The sequence below is a fragment of the Limanda limanda genome, chromosome 1 (genome assembly GCF_963576545.1).
Source record: "Limanda limanda chromosome 1, fLimLim1.1, whole genome shotgun sequence".
NCBI lineage: Eukaryota > Metazoa > Chordata > Actinopteri > Pleuronectiformes > Pleuronectidae > Limanda > Limanda limanda.
The window spans coordinates 25132827-25149940 of NC_083636.1; the positions used below are offsets into that span (position 1 = coordinate 25132827).

At 40.0% G+C, this 17114-nt stretch overlaps 1 protein-coding gene and 1 long non-coding RNA gene across 3 annotated transcripts; one reads left to right on the plus strand and one right to left on the minus strand.

Moving 5' to 3' along the window:
* The first annotated feature begins 479 nt into the window (after positions 1–479).
* On the plus strand, positions 480–17102 carry rilpl1 (Rab interacting lysosomal protein-like 1). Of its 2 annotated transcripts, none has more exons than XM_061078014.1 (7): positions 480–1011; positions 3032–3179; positions 4860–4978; positions 6711–6956; positions 10006–10160; positions 10744–10848; positions 14397–17102. In XM_061078014.1, exons 1-7 carry the CDS (start codon positions 724–726, stop codon positions 14527–14529), a joined length of 1194 nt encoding a protein of 397 aa, XP_060933997.1. In that variant the 5' UTR covers positions 480–723; the 3' UTR covers positions 14530–17102. The 2 variants fall into 2 exon arrangements, with proteins under 2 accessions (XP_060933997.1, XP_060934005.1); XM_061078022.1 differs by lacking the exon at positions 14397–17102 and adding an exon at positions 12777–12901.
* LOC133010448 (uncharacterized) lies at positions 4533–6108 on the minus strand. The gene is made up of 3 exons (XR_009680681.1): positions 5957–6108; positions 5091–5175; positions 4533–4954 (listed from the first exon to the last, which is right to left on the minus strand). It is a non-coding gene; the product is annotated as an uncharacterized LOC133010448 (long non-coding RNA).
* Positions 17103–17114: the final 12 nt, after the last annotated feature.

The following is a 17114-nucleotide window of genomic DNA, read 5'->3' on the forward strand; positions in this document are numbered from 1 at the left end:
TTTGCAGCAGATCCCCTTAAAGGTTCAGTGTGTAGGATTTAATGACATCTAGTGGTGAAGTTGCATTTTGCAGCTGAATACCCATAAACTCACCCTCCCCTTCCAAAAATGAAAGAGAACCTGTGGCCGTCATAAAACTCAAGATGTGTTTAGTTTGTCCAGTCTGTGCTTCTGTACAAAACAAGGCAATCTCCTGTATGTGCAAATATACTTGGCAATTAAAAGAATTCTGATTCTGATTCTGGAACACCGTAAAGAGGACATGCTCCTTATGTAAATATAAAGTATTTAAATATAAAAAGACCATTCTGGGGTTAAAAACAACAACTATTTGTACAATTTAGATGCAACACAATAGTGAAAACATCACTGGGATTATTTTATATAAAATTTTACAAACTGGACCTTTAATCCTGCTCTTTTATTGCGAAAGGTGAAACCGGACGTGACTGGTTTTATTTTGGAGGAGTTCTGGCAGCGCAGGGAGGACAGCGATGGGACGCAGACGATATTTACTCCCAATAAATGACACTGGAGCCCGGACCCAGGCGTCAGTAATGGCCGGGCGGTAACGGGAGAGTATAGTGGTTCTTCACGGTGTGTTGGTTCTGAAAGCACAGGGACCCAGAGGAACTTAGCGGTACTTGTTCTTCCAGAGGGAGGAAGTTTGCCGCGGCGGGGGGAACCACGAGAGGAAGCCGGGGAGGGCCGAAGTGTCCCGTCATGGAGGAGTCCGGCTCGGCCCTGGAGAAGAATGTGGCTGACCTCACGGTGATGGACGTGTACGACATCGCCGCCGTGGTGGGCCAGGAGTTCGAGCGCATCATCGACCAGCACGGCTGCGAGGCTCTGTCCAGGCTCATGCCCAAAGTGGTGCGGGTGCTGGAGATCCTGGAGGTGATGGTGAGCCGGAGCAGCATCAGCCCGGAGACCGAGGAGCTGCGGCTGGAGCTGGACCGGCTGCGGCTGGAGAGGCTGGAGCGGCAGGAGAAGGAGCGGAGGCACAAGAAGGTGCGAGCACTGCAGGGCGCCGATAATCACCCGATGATTAAGTGATTAAGTCTTCATCACTAAGCTGCTGAATGAGCTCTGATCAGTGTGTTAGCAAACAAGTAAACAAACCCACACGTCAAAGTTTTCCTCTCTGACTGTGATCCAACCACAACTGGAGGGAGTACACATATTGTTATTGATGTTAGAGAACTAATCACTGTACATACTGTAAACAAAAGTTATACATTTTTAATACAAATACTAATAACATACTCCATTAAAAGTACAAATATCAATAACACACTTGTCATACCCCATTGCTAGTTCAGATACCAATATCACACTGTATCACACTCTATTACCAATATAGATACCAATAACACACTATAGAATACTCCACTAATTGTAAAAGTACCAATAATACACTGTAAAATACTCAATTACTAATAAGGACACCATAACACACTGTAAAATCCTCCATTGCTAGTTAAAATACCTATACAACATTGCAATATATCCCATTACTAATAGATACACCAAAAACACAAGATAAAATACTAAATTTCAAAGGAAAACACTGTATAAAATACCCCATTACAAGTAGAAGTAGTCAGTGCTTCATGTAAAAATACTCCATTTCACGTAAACTAACCAGTACAACAACTCTAGAAATACTCCATTGCAAGTCAAAGTCCTGAGTTGAAATGTTTTTTAAGTAAAACTATTGTAAAAGTTGTGTTTATGTGTGTAAAATCTCGACTGTATGTGTCAGATAACTTCCGTGGAGTATTTACTATAGATTCTCCTCCTGGCATGTGGTGGTGCAGGACTCTAACGTAGCAGAAAATGTACATTTTCACGGGCACTATCTCAGAGTCGTATCTAAGCACGGTACTTAAGTGTGGTGGTTTTATATAAGCCAGTCAGCTCACTGCTATAAAAAAGTCCATGACAGATTCTCGTGACGGTGACTGAGCACAGTCTCCAGTTCACTCATTAACTGTGTCTCATGACTGGGATGTAGTGGATGCTTCTGTCGGTGACGGCTGTCTCTAATCTGACTGAAATAATATTATCAGTCTTCATAATTTTTCTCATGGAAAATGTCACGTCTGCTGAGAGAATCCATTGTAGAACTGTTGGTAGTGTCAGCAGTTTTTCCCCCGTCCCATTTATGCATTTATTGATTCAAGATTCAGAGCTCCAATGTGAGGAGGCAGCATCAGATAGAGAAAGCTGCAGCGAATGTTTTTTATTTACAGTTAATCTGCATATTATACATGAAATGTCATTTTCATATTTGTGATTAGTGATAAAAATGCAATTCCTCTTAGACAAAAGTAAATCCTCAAATCTCGTATTTTCACATTTGAGAGAATGAGTCATTATTACAACAGAAATTATATGAATACATGGTTTTCCTCAGTGTCAAATAAATCGACTGACAGTCGTCTGTGCATCCATAGATACACTGCAAACAGAACACTTACAATAGCTGTACAGCTGAGGCTGATGGAAATGTCATTAGTTCTTGCAGGTGTTTTTGACAAGATGATGGCGCTCTATCAAAAGTGAGAGGATCAAGTTCTCTTTATCAAAATTAAATGAAAATCCACCGGTTATTGCTGGGGATTCTAAAAAATTAAAACCTCATGGGGGCACTTGAGGAAAAGTCACAAGATGATATGAAGTTGGTATGATTCATCCTCTGGGGAACACAAATGTCCTGAATGTTCAAAAGTTTCATTGCAATCTAACAAAATAGTTGTTGAGACATTTCAGCTTGGTTCATAGTAGTTGACTGAAAGACACAGTTGTCAATGGATCCATGTTGCAATAGTAACAGGTTGCAGTATTAATATGGCTAAAACCACATGAAGTGTATAAACATGAGCCATGAAGATCTGAGAAGACATAACTTGGTGACACCCTGAAGGCTGTTATTAGAATTTGCTTGTTCAAATGTCCTTATGTAATAGTATGGGTCAATAATGTTTGATTTGACATGTGCTTCACTGTGTGTGTACTGTGTGTACAGGAGCTGGAGCTGGTGGAGGATGTGTGGAGAGGAGAAGCTCAGGATCTGCTCACCCAGATCGCTCAGCTGCAGGAGGAGAACAAATCCCTGCTCACCAACATGTCCATCAAAGACCCCATGAGTGAGGAGGACCTGCAGAGGCATGAGGGTGAGGACGTGTGCTCAGAACACACACACACACACACACACTGGTGGAAAGAAAAGCTTATGCAATTTTATAGTAAAAAGGAGGGTTAAATTATTCTACGGTGAAAAGAAATTGAAACTGTATTTGTATTGTAACACATGTATATTGTAATAAATCTCTGCAGTAAAATTATAGAATCTTCCTTTTAACATGCAAAGTGTCATGTTCTGTTGCTAAGTGTCAACACAGTAACAAAAGACAGGGGTTGGTGATGTAAAGCAGCACGGGATCATGGGAGGTGTTGTGTTCATTGCAGTCAGCTTCTCCCGGTTAGGATTCCTTGGTTCAGGAGCTGAATTCTCCTCAGAGGTCTCCTCCTCTCCAAAACAAACAGGATTAAATCCAGTGATGGGCTGTGAGCTGAGCTGCTGCTAACTTTTAATCAGCTTTTATCTCTAATAACTTCAGATCCAGATGTCTCACAACTAACAGAAAACTTTCACTTAACATTTATTTTAATTGGCTCTTAAAAAAAGAGAACAATGATAAGTCTCAATGATAAAAATGTAGCAAATTGAAATATTTGGTGTAAAAAGCCAAATGCAACAAAGTGCAATTGAAACTTAGTTGGAGAATAAATGCTGTGGTACATGAAGACCATTTTAAATATTACTCCAGCTTCCAGTGAAAATACATTCATCAGTTTTTTCCTTTGGCCCACACATCAATGAGCAACAAAGAAATCAGTCACGCAAAGACACTTCAAAACAAACATCCGCTTCCCAAACACCAAACTTTACACACCTGTTATTCCTGTTTAAAAATGTACATAGGTAAACTACTGTATTAAAAAAATATATATTTTCATCAAACTTGTATAATTACTCATATAATAACCTTGCAGAGAGTTCACCCTCCTCTTCATCATCTATCAAGTCCATTCACTTGAAAGGTTCCCTGAGTGTAGCTCTCTCATTACGTCATCCCCTGTGTCTTCTTCTGCAGTGTTTAAAAGGCACAGACTGGAGAATTAGTGCCACCAGCTGTTTGTCTAGATGACTCTTAAAAAAGATGGACAAACACTTTCATTTAGCAGGTTTCCTTTTAAATGTTTGTTACTTTGTATCTTTATTGGGACGTTGATGCATAAAATACATAGTTTATTAGAAACTATGAAAAATTTAAATATGCAAGGCAAGGAATCAGTGTGTGTGTTTTACGGCCAGCGCACACCATGTTTGTTAGATTTTGATGGAAATCTGACAAGAGACCCTGGCTATGTCTCACATTCACATCACACACACACACACACACACACACACACACACACACATACAAATGCACACGCACACACAAAGGAACCTTTCTCTGTGTCTGACTGTGAGCCAGTCTCTTTCGCGGTTTCACACAGAGGCCACAGTCCCCCAGTCACCCTGACACGCTGAGGAAAGAACAGCCTCAGTGTATAAGCACACCTGCTAGACTCTCTCACTCTCTCTCGCACACACACAAAGACACACACACACACACACACAAACACACACATCCACACACCAGGGTTTCCTCTATTCATCTCCTTTCAGTTCCTCTAACAATTAAGACAAATTAAAAAGAATAAAATCAATTTCTGATTTACTGATAAAAAATAATTTTGTGTGTACACACTCCCTCACTGTCCTCTCCTCTGTCTGTGGTGTCCAGGTATGACGGAGAGAGAGAGGCAGGTGATGAAGAAGCTTAAAGAAGTGGTGGACAAGCAGAGGGACGAGATTCGAGCCAAGGACCGGGAGCTCACGCTGAAAAACGAGGACATTGAAGCAGTAAGATGAAGGGAACGGGCTCTTCTTTCTTTTTACTTAAAGCAGCACGAGGAAACTTGGCCGGCCCACTGTTTGATTTCATTACATTAGTTGATTAATACAATATTTGTACCATGTGGGCTCCATGTGAAGCAGCAGAGGTCTGGATGAAGTCCGGCCCAGCGTTGAGTCAGAGGAAGGCAACAACACACCGCGGGCTGTTTCAACAGAAGAAAACAACCGCTGCTATTATTAGCATTAGATCGGTAGAAAACAACGCAATAACAACAAAGTGTGACAAAGGGCTCGGCCCAGTGAACTGCAAACAAACAACCACCATTACATTTTGCAAGAACTAGTAGAATTTCGACATTTGAACGTGTCATAGCAGGAAAAACGTGGGTGTTACTGGTAATGGTGCAATGGTCCTGGTGTCAGCAGAATGGGAAGAGGAGGGGAAATACTTGTTCTTTCCATCTTGAGTGTTCAGGCATAATTCTGTGGTGGTTAGCCTTATTGATACACCAGACTAAATTAGCTTCTTTTAGTGGATTTCCCATTATTTGCAGCTCATTATCAAGGGAAACCAGATATTAACATAAAAAAAGATATGATATGGATTCTATAATTTTTTTTAATTTTTATTGCAGCTATTTTATGAAATATAATAAGTTAGTTTCAGCATTTTGCCAGCTGAAAATTACAAATCAGTAGCTATTGTGCCCACTACATAGCTGTCACGGTTCAAGGATGCTGCACTGTAATGGCTCAAAGGTTCATTTAAATGAAGCTGACCACATTATCGGGAAGTGAAGTATTACTAATCCTGCCTGTGGTATTTCTTAGTCAGAAAGGCCACATTATTCATCATTGTCAGCACGTGAGGGCATGTTCAGAGGAAAACAGAAGCTGTGCTCGTGGTTGCCAGGGGCAGTCAGCAGGAGTAGAAGAGTATATATTTCTGCTTTAGAAGCAGCTGTTGAGCCGCATTACACTCACCCTCAGTTGTCGCCATTTTTGTGTCACTGTTGTTTATGAATGTACAGTAGCTCTGATTGGTCAGGTGTTTCCCAGCTGACAGAAACAGTTGTCACAGGGCACAGCTCTAGACACATTCCAGACGGTTGGCAGGTCCGAGATCTGGACCCAGGCTAAACTCTTAGCAAAGACAAGTCAAAATGAGTGGTTTGAAAGAGGCCATTCATATTTTAGTAATATCTTATAAGAACTTATAATCAATCCATCAATTAATCAATACCATTTTATTTGTATAGCCCATATTCACAAATCCTAATTCGCCTAATAGGGCTTGACAATATGCAACATCCTCTGCCGTCACCCTCAGCAAGAGTGAGAAACTACCAAGAAAAAAAGTTTAACCAGGAGATAAAAAATGTGGAAATCGCAGAGAGAGTCAAATGTTAGGGATCCCTCTCCCAGGACGGACAGAGTAGAGGTTGCATTTAACAGAGCGAATCAACAAAATAACGATATTAAAACAATGATGAGAAAAGACAGTGTCTCACATAAATTGAGGTGTTTCAATGTTTAAAGTATTTATGCAAAAGAAAAAAATCTGACAGAGATTATTACAGCAGCAATGACAGTTGTAATGATAGAGGTATTGTCAATAATGGTAGTTACTTGTTTCTATATTCCTTCCCCCTGCCTGGATTCTCAACCCTTTTTGTCTCTGTTCACCTCCTGTTCTGTCTCGTCCTCATTGTTTCTGTCCCCCTGTGTGTCTCAACAGCTCCAGCAGCAGCAGTCTCGCCTCATGAAGATCAACCACGACCTGCGCCATAAAATGTCTGTGGTGGAAGCTCAGGGGAAAGCGCTCATCGAACAGAAGGTGGAGCTGGAGGCCGGCGCTCAGGCCCGGGGCCAGGAAGTCAGCGCCCTGCGGCAGGAAGTCTCGCGCTTAAGGGAGCGACTTCAAGGAGAGCTGCCTGACCAGAATCCTGAGGAGTCCTCACCTCAGCCCCCTTCACCTGCAGAGGTAACACAGCACGCAAAATCACTAAAAAGTAGCTTGAACTTTTATTCTAAAATTAGTTTAAAAGCCTTAACTTTTGCAAGACACCCTGGAAAAATAGAAGATTTATTAGATTGTGCTAACTTATTTATATTTTAGAACATATGGAAAAATAGATAGAGAATATACCCTGTATGTTTGGAGGTCTATTGGGAGATATACTAAATCTTCTCCTATGTTCCAAAATAGATACGTTAGCAAAATCTTATAAACTGTAGCCATGGTCGTCCCTTTTAGAACTTGTGAATTTAACTACAGTGATGGACAAAAATAGCAGATTTTCTTCATGGTGAAGGTCTTGCTGTTAGCTCAATGGTTTTATATAAGTACAATGCATCATGGGTTAAAAACTGGCCCAGGAGCCTTGTCCATTGTTCTCACTTTCTCTCTCTGTCATCCTAAACCTTTTCTCACAGCTGACATTTTATCTTGTCACAGCAGGAAAAAGCACAGGTAGTAATGCCACACATAAACAATCTGCTCTTTATATTCAAGTCACCCAGTAAAGGCCAGTGTATCCTTCTGTGTGAGATGTAGGGTGTGCATCTATGCAAGTATCCTGACATGCACCTACCTAGAAATAAACATGTTGAGGTGAAGAAAAAAACTGTGATTAGTCCCCTTGTTAGCTTTTCTCGTCCATGTCTCCAAGTGGCTGGACCAGCACACAAACTCACCATCCTTCATCCTCAACCAGGTCAATAGTCGTAGTCGTACACATCGTCTCTTCTCTCTTTACTGCGTCACATTAATCTCTGTAAAAGTCACTGTTCATCAAAATGTATTATCGTCAAATCCAACCCAATCTGCTCAGTGTCAGTCACATTGTTTGAAGTAGACACACATTGGCACAACCACCGCACTGCCTACTAGGATTTTGGCAGTGCAACTGTTGAGCACACACACACACACACACACACACAGAAATTAATTATTTTTCTATAAGTCTAGAACCAATAGTTCAGTTAGTGGCTGAAAACTCAAAGTGTCTTTCCAAAAATGTAGGACTCTTTCTTAAGGTAATAAGGACTTAAAATATAAGGATTAATTCAGCTTCACTGTCCAGTCATATTAAATGAAAATGCAAAGAAGCTCTTTGTTCCCATTTTAAAAGGGGTCAACCAATATGAGAACCAATAATTGTAATTTCCTTCATTAAGCTTATTGGTGCATGAATCCCAGATGCATCTTAACACCTTTTTTCCTAACGTCACGTTAAACACTCACACAAAAAACAGCAGTAAACAGGTAGTAAAGTGTCTTTTACTCCACCAGCTTGGCAAAGCTGCTACAGTGGGGGCGGCCGGGGTCTGGTCACAGAGCCCTGACCTCTCTGAGCTGATGTGTGGGGGGGTTGACCCTGCCCCGCTGTCCCTGCCCGGTTCCCTCAGCCCAGAGGGACACGAGGACGGGGATGAGGAGTCGGAGGAAGAGGCAGTGTTGCTTTGGGTAATGCAGAAGTGCCGGTTTGCAAACCCGAGCACGTGTGATTGCCCTGACTCTAACTCCAGGCCTGCACTGCTCCCTGCAGAAAAGTAAACTTATAGATTATTTTTTTTTTAAAAGGGAGTGGACTAACATTTGTGCAACCCATGAGAAGCGCATGGGTGTTTTGGTTGTGTGAGCTAACAGAGGGTGTCCGTGGGATTTTTGGTTCCTCAGCCGACTGAGTGAGACTCTGTGAACGATGACCCTTCTAAATATAGATCACTCTGAGAGCTCGGCCTGTGACAGCACATGAGGTTTCCCCCTCATGTGACACTGACAGTACGAATGGTAGATTAAAGTCCAACTGAAATGAAGATGGTTTCTCTCATCTGCTGCATGTTTTGCCTCAGATTGTTTTTTCTGCCTTTAGTCTTTGCATGAACCCGTCACAATCCCAGAGAACTGGAACTTGTTTCCAGGCAGCCAATCAAATTTTATTTTTTTAAAGCAGTCACATCACAGCACATCTCTCAACTCACCTCCTCTAACTTGCACACCAAAAAAACACATCCTGTCCTGCTTCTTTGCTTCCTGAACAAACAAACAAATATTCAAATATTACTGCTAATGCCACTTTCAGAATAGGTAGCTACTTGGCTGCAGCACCTTATAATATTAATGACAATACACTTAATTTATCTAGCACTTTTCAAACAAAGTTACAAAGAGCTTTACGAGATTAAATGATTAATGCAATTAAAATACTAAAAAAATTGAGCTATCATTAATCAAAAGAGGCTAAATAAAATAAAAACTCACTTGCAAATGTGCTGCTTGGTAGAGAGAAATATCTGTTTCATAACAGTTAACCAATCCCTTTTAGCAGCATTGAAACTGTGTCAGGTTGCAATCGAACAGACACAGACATGTTGTGCTATTTGGTCAGGAGATTTTGGCTGCAGGTCTGAATAGAACAAACAGAAAAGCTGTGGCTGTGGTTTGTGACTAACACACATCTAACCAGTTTTCCATCCTTTACCTCGCCAGAGCTCTGAGTCTGTTAATCCAACACAGACAGACAGGGACACTCTCGACACTGAAGCTGCTGCAAAGAGGAACAGGAACTTTTCTGATGTTTCCCTAAAGACCCTTTTCCTTCTTTTTTAAGTAGAAACCTGTTCACAGCAAATTAGATAAGAATCTAAATGTGGTTTCAGTTGGACTTTGTGTACAGAATACAGATTTATAAGAATAATAGTGTTTTTGCGCACAGTGCATGAGAGATTTCAGTGAGCTGCATGTGGTGTGAAAAGGTTGCAGGTGGTTGTTCAACAGTGAGTATCTTGGTTGTGCTGAGTTTAAAAGAAACAGTCGAGGCTGGAGGGAAGTTCAAACTAAACTTTATTGGAACAAGGCTCGAGGTCTGACTTAGAGTTCAACTTTTGCCACCAGGAGGCGATGTGCGATGAGGACATGCCTGCTGTGTTCCAATATTTTACCAAGGTATCCTCACTTCCTTCCTGCCCTCCTTCCTTCCCTTTGTCAGGTTTTGTGTCCTCCGTGTGATGCATTTCTCTCTTGGCAGGAGGCGCTGTGCGAGGAGGAGATGGGCGGCCTGGACCCACAGGACCCCAACCGGCCCCGGTTCACGCTGCAGGAGCTGAGGGACGTCCTGCACGAGAGGAATGAGCTCAAGGCCAAAGTTTTTATGCTGCAGGAGGAGCTGGCTTATTACAGAAGGTAAATGGACATGTGTATTTCAGCCTGGAAGAATAATATCTCATAGTAGCACAATGATGGCAGTGTTAACAAAAAAGCAGAAGAGTCTTTATTGTCTTTGATAACTGCATCCTGGAACTCAAATGTCAACAACCATTGTCCACATCTTTTATGACAATTTATGATGGGTGTCACCATCTAAAATCCTGTTTACCTTGTGTGCTTTAAAAAACCGATAGATATATTATAGAGACATTATTTCTTGATAAAGGCAGCGGAGCAGGAATATTATGAAATGAAGCTTTGGGCCTGTATTTATTATTTTAGCTAATAGTGAAATTTAAGACTTAAGAGAATGATCAAAATAAAAATCCTTCACTTTTACTCCTTCCTCATCAAAACGCAAATTGGGTACCCTTGTACAAACATGTCAATGCATTGTACATAGATAGTTATCAATATTGATCTCACAGCACATGACTTTATTGTTTTTTACTATAACAGTTCTGCAATGTGGGTTTTAATATATGTATTAGCATGTCGTTCATGAACCAAACCAGTCTTAACATGTGGATGATGGTTGTGTGACACTCTGTCTTTGCAGTGATGAGACGGTTGACGAGACTGCAACTCCTTCTCCGTCTCCCTCGCCTGAACTGAGGACTCGCTCCAGATCTTCTCCCCAGCCAGAGTCCGGAATCAAACGCTTGTATGTTGTGCTCACAAGCCTACACACATACCCACAACCACACTCACTTTCACACACACACACACACACACACACACACAGACACACACATGCACACGCGCTTGCAGACACACACATCCGTTGTCAGACTCACACTCTCCCATCATGAACTTGGAGATGCAGGGTTTCTGCAGGATCTTAAATCATCTAAATCACTCTAAATTTCAATCATCTAAATTTGGGCGTACATATTTTAAAATATTACGTATTAGGTCTAAACTACATGTAGGTTGCGCTTATAGCGTGGCAAAATGGTTTTCGGCGGCATGCATTGTTTGTAGTGGTGAGCTGAAGCACCTTCAGTTATGTGTAAATGTAAATATTTCTGAGACTGATATTCCTTGATATCTGCTGCACTTGACATGTGTTATATTTACTTCATTATGGTCTTAAAAATGGCTTGAAGAGTGTTAAATTTAACTTTGTGAAACCTGCAGAAACCCTGAGATGAGTCAGAAGTAAGTATAAAATGTCAAACGCTGATTAATTTGTGTGTGAATGCTCAAACGTGTTTATATGTCTTCAAGAAACGTATAAATGAAACTTTTAGCAGCTCTACCAAACATATGGCTCTGTTTGATGGCTGCTAACCTTTTAATACTTAAATGATCAATTACTGTGGGTGATGTTATACAGGATTACTTGATACTGAGGTTAGTCATGACAGCAGCTGAACATTGTCATCACACATTAACTCCACATGTACAATGTGACCAAAAGAGTAATTTTGTTTCAGCTGAAAAGTCACTTTCAGCAATTTCTACTGGAAACAGTTATCATTCATAAACAGCAGACCCACATCCTGTGTTTGTCTGACCTCTAAAAATAAACCAGAGATAAACAAAGCAGCTGAGTGAATCTGAACGAAACTCCCACTAAAGTATCCCAGTCTGTCCTCTGGGCCAACATGCTGCTCAAATCACAATTCTTCATTAAGGAAAAAAAGCAGTAATAATGAAAGCAGTATCTTCATTTTTACAGCACTTTTTCCAAACAAAGTTACAAAGTGCTTCACAAATAAAAGACACAAGTAAAAAAACATACAAATAATATAAGAACAAGTAAAAACACGGTCATAAAATAATAAAAACACATTATAATAATAAAAATAGAATTAGGTAAAATCAGGGAATGCTGTATGATATAAGAACGTTTTAAGCTTTTTATCTTTCTTCAGGCAGGAACCTATGAGCTCATATTTCCAAAGCTCTGTCCCCCTTACTCCTCCATCATAAGTAAAAGTCCTGCATTTAAATTCCTGCTTCAGAAAAAAAAATCATTATTACCAGCTAAATAGTAAACAATCAATACACATTCATAAAGTGGAGTAAAAAGTACAATATGAAGTGTAGTAGAAAGTTGCATAAAATGGAATTACAGTATCTCATAACTCTATCTATAACGACAGTACTTAAGTAGATGTAAGAACCGTGCTTGACTTTTCCTTTCAGCTTGCTCAGACACACACAGACAATACACACACACACACACACACACACACACACACACACACACACACACACACACACACACACACACACACACACACGTTCATCCCCCTCTCTGTGCATGGTTGATGTTAGCCTGGTGTATTGGCTCGTTGGTCGTATTAGCTCATAACTTACACTACCCACCATTAGCATGTTTCAAGAGGTTCATGTCTCCACTATACTAAACTCAATGGCTTGACTTTCTCTATTGATTTGAGTTTGGTTGGAAACTTAACATGACGTCACACAGAGGTCAAAGGTTGATGTGGTCTCCCTCTGTTTGCCCCCCCCCCCCTCTCCCACCCCCTCTCTGTGTATCTCTTCCTGTTTGCGTGTGTGCGTGTGTTTGTGTGTGTGTATGTGTATGTGTGTGTGTGTGTCATTACATGTGTGTAACAGGATCTTCACAGCCATTATGCCGATGGTGGCGGCTGGTTTGATCTCAGATGACCCCACTTTACAGCCAATCAGACGTCTCGTATCGCTTGTATGACTCTACGTTTGGTTGGCTTTCAGAGTCTTTCACTTCTCTCTGCTAACGGCCTCGCTCTCCCTGCATGTACCGGCTGTCTAAGTCCACTTCCCCATCTTTGCCGCATTCTGATTGGCTGATCGTGGGGCTGTCTTCTTATCACCGTCCACTGGGATGAGTGTGGATCATAAACATCAGCCAGTCAGAATAAATTTGTAGTCGACCTGTCTTTTCCTCCACTGACCCCAGTAACTGCCTGTTCACCTCTGCAGCTGCGCTTAAACTGACCAAAATAATACGATTATTAATATTTAATAATAATAAACAACTTGTAGCCAGCAACGACAGGACCACACAGAACAAGGTCAGACTTCAAATGAAATTAAAATCTGTTGCACATATCTCTAATGCATTTAACTGAAAAAAATAAAACTAATGCAACAAATACACTTTCTCAACTCAAAGGTGCTCTGTGAACAAAATAAACAATAATTGCATTAATTTGCTGTATACATTATTATAACTACTCTAAGAAGAGAATTAAAAAAATTGTTAAACCATGGCACATTCTTTTTAAAATTTGTGCCTCAAAGAAATAAGTGTGAAATGAGAAAACCTAGAAAAAGATTTGTTAAGCAGTAAATTTCATGTAAACAATCATTTAATGTTCCATTGTAAAGTGTTTGGCCCACAGGTGGTGTGTGTACAAAGTGGCTGTTTGTGATGACTCTGTGCTGACTGTGCGTTCCCTGTGAACACAGACACAGATTTTTCCCTCCTGTCTCTTCTTTTTCCTTCTTGTTTCTGTACGTTTATAAATCAATAACTAAGCTAGTTTGTTTTCTAAATGATTCACCTATACAGTCATTTCATTTTAATAATCAAAAAACAATATCAATATTTGTCACAATATAACAAAGGATGATGATGAAATGATCTGAAACACAAGACCAAAGCAGCGAAAGCACCTTTCAGGAGGAATATCAGTAACTGATCTCTGTCCACTTGGTGAAGAGCAGAGTAGAGACAGACAGAACCAACAACAAGCTGAAGAGCTGAGAGGAAGTCAATGATGGCAATGGATGTTATTTGACTTCATGGATCTGTCCAGTTTCTTTTGAACCACTTAACTGTGGCCACTATCTGTTAAAAGGGGCTTATCTCTGTGTGTGTGTGTGTGTGTGTGTGTGTGTGTGTGTGTGTGTGTGTGTGTGTGTGTGTGTGTGTGTGTGTGTGTGTGTGTGTGTGTGTGTGTGTGTGTGTGTGTGTGTGTGTGTGTGTGTGTGTGTGTGTGTGTGTGTGTGTGTGTGTGTGTGTGTGTGTGTGTGAGAACTCACCTTAACTACAGCTGAGACTTTACACTTAATTAAAAAAGAAGGTCAAATGTGTAACTGTTGAAACACATATGGTCTGAACTGGATCATAATGGTAGTTTGCCATAACTCTAACACTGCTTTACATGTGACTGATAGTCACTGCAAACTCTCTGACCAGCTTCCTGTCACTGACACCATGACCTCTGTCTTCTCTCCTATCTCTCGTCGCAGGTTTAGCTTCTTCTCGCGTGACAAACTGCGGAATTCGCAGCGCAATGCGCAGTTTGACGGCAGCTTTGGCTCGTGGGCGGGGAAGGACGAGGTGTACACAGAAGAAGCCCAGGAGGCGCTGCAGAACATGTAGTCACCGGACACAGAACTCGCTGAGGTCACTCAAACTCCGAAAAACTCTTAACACTCCATGTTCGTCACTCAGTGCCAGCTCGTGAACCACCGATCGCACAACAAACCGCCACCAGGGACTCACACTGCAGCTGAAATCTGGTGTGCAAGAGGTGAGAGGAACGACAGAAGAGTGAAACAGAAATTCCTCTAAGAAAAGTTTATTTAAATACATGAGAATTATATATTTAAATGATGGAAAATACAGAACGCCAGGGAGTATTTTGTTTTTTTACAGAATGAGATGATTTATGTGATGGACGGAAGAGAAGGCAAACTCAAGTTGTGGGAAGGAAAGTGGAAAGTTGTTTTAATTCAAGTGGTTAATGTTGTGTTGCTTCAAGTCCAGAGTAAACAATGGGTGCATATTTCTCCACAGATGAAGGTTTGGGACTCAAAAGTGTGCAATAAATGTTCTGTCTAAAACTACACAACTCCAGATGTCGACTCACAGAAAATGGAGGCGAATTTCCAAGGTTTTTTTTATTCAATGAAGGAAACAATACCCACCAAAATAAAACATAAACCTGCTAAGAAAACACACAATCAATGTGGTTTTTAACTTTTGAATCTACTCTCGAGAAAATGAGAGCAACACTTTTGTGTCCCAGTAATTTATTTGAAATTCCTGTCCTTGTTCGTGCAGCTCTTATCACCAGCGTTCTGTCAGTTCAAACTATGCAGCTCCGCTAATTTAAAACATACAGGGCCTGGTTTAAACATGTTGCAGAGAAATGTCAAAGCTGTCTTCAGAAAACAAAAAACAACAACAAAAAAACACAATAATTGTATTTATAATGTACTGCTCTACATGCAGCATATAGTAATAATGGAAGCCCATTCTGCCAAGAAAAAAAGTTTCAAAACTTGAATCAGACTTTCTAGGTCATTATAATTTAGACTTTTGAATAACAGCACTTATTATGCCATCATTTTTACTTAAAAGGTGAACTTAACTTTCATAGTTTTGCCATAATATCTCATAATTTACCAATACAAAGTACAAGCCTTTTAACTTTTGAGCATCTCAATAATAATTTTCATTTAGTGAGTTGTTACAGTTTGGACTCATTATATATATATTAAACATATAATATCACGATGACAGGGGAGGTGATAATAATTCTGAACAACCTAGTTCTGGATGAAAAAGTGAAAATTGTGAACAAATGTGTCATCTTCATGTTTGTTCCATCAGCCGTGTTTCAATAACTGAATGAACCGTTTTTATTTTAAAAATGTTCCACATTTAAAACAAATCAAAACATTGAAAACAGAGGAAAGGTCTGTTGTATTTCACTCTTATCCAACCAATGTAGTGCATTATTATATGTTTTCATTAAGCTTTTAAAAAAATGTTTTTGATATGAATGAAATGAGAATATATATATATAACTTTACTTCTTAGGTGTTTTTCATTGAATTATGATACAGACACATTCAATTAAATTAAATTTGATTTGTATAGAGCCAACTCATGATAAACATTATCTCAAGGCACTTGTGTATTATTTTGACCAATATTTATTCTTTTTGTTTCTTGCACAATATTTTGTAATTAGTTTTCCTATTTCTTGCATTAATGGGCTTCCATAAACGTAAAGTCTAACTCACAACTATTACGACATGAACTCAAATGTCCACCCGGTGAGAGCAATAGATGTAACGTGTGAATTCTAATAATGACCCACGACTCATGGTGCCAAAAATGTCACTGCTCATCGTGCACATACACAAACCCACTCTATCCCAGTGAGTTTCAGTGTCACCAGCTGAACCAGAGCAGGTTACCTTCCTCTTTGGTGATAAAACCAACAGAGGCAGTATATTTACAAGAAGATGATATTCAGCAGCTTACTGACATTTGACATAAGACCGATCTGTGCAGATTCCACATAGTGCTCCATCACTCCAGGACACAGTATAACTACATTTTTACATAAGCAGAATTGTCAGTATGAGAACTTAACCTCTTTACCTCTTAATTTATTTATTTGAAGGAGATTGCTGAGAAGTAAAGAGCATCAGAAAAACTCAAAAGCAAAGATAATAAAGCTGGAGTGCAAAGTCACATTTACAATATTTTCTAAATGGTAATCGAGGTTTGATGCTTCTGTGAATAACTGTGGTGTGACCGGCTGTGTTTTAATACAAGTGGCACTTCATCTTCATTTATATTCACCCAGCGAGGGGGAATAAATGAATGTACAACAACGAGACTACAAAATGAGAGTGTCAATGAGTGTTAACTTATTTTACATTTTCACGAATGCAGTGAATTAATGATACTTGATGCAGGAGTATTATGTTTAGACAATATCTGGAAGTCAAAGGGATCGGAAGAATTTAATTAGTGAGACATTTAAAGGGAAATACGGTCAAAAACCATCAAAAAGTCAAAGTTTTCTGAACAGCTGACCCTGGTTTTTCAGCTGCAGGTTCCACTATGAACCCAATTAAAATGAATATTTAAATATATGAAGATATGATTAATGGATGCGCTTTATTAAATAAACTTGCTTTTATTCAAACATGTCTATAATTAAG

Coding starts and splice junctions, on each gene's coding strand:
- rilpl1 (XM_061078014.1), top strand. CDS start 724: ATGGAGGAGTCCGGCTCGGCCCTGGAGAAGAATGTGGCTGACCTCACG. Junction 1,012..3,031: donor AGGAGCGGAGGCACAAGAAG/GTGCGAGCACTG, acceptor CTGTGTGTACAG/GAGCTGGAGCTGGTGGAGGA. Junction 4,979..6,710: donor AAAACGAGGACATTGAAGCA/GTAAGATGAAGG, acceptor GTGTCTCAACAG/CTCCAGCAGCAGCAGTCTCG.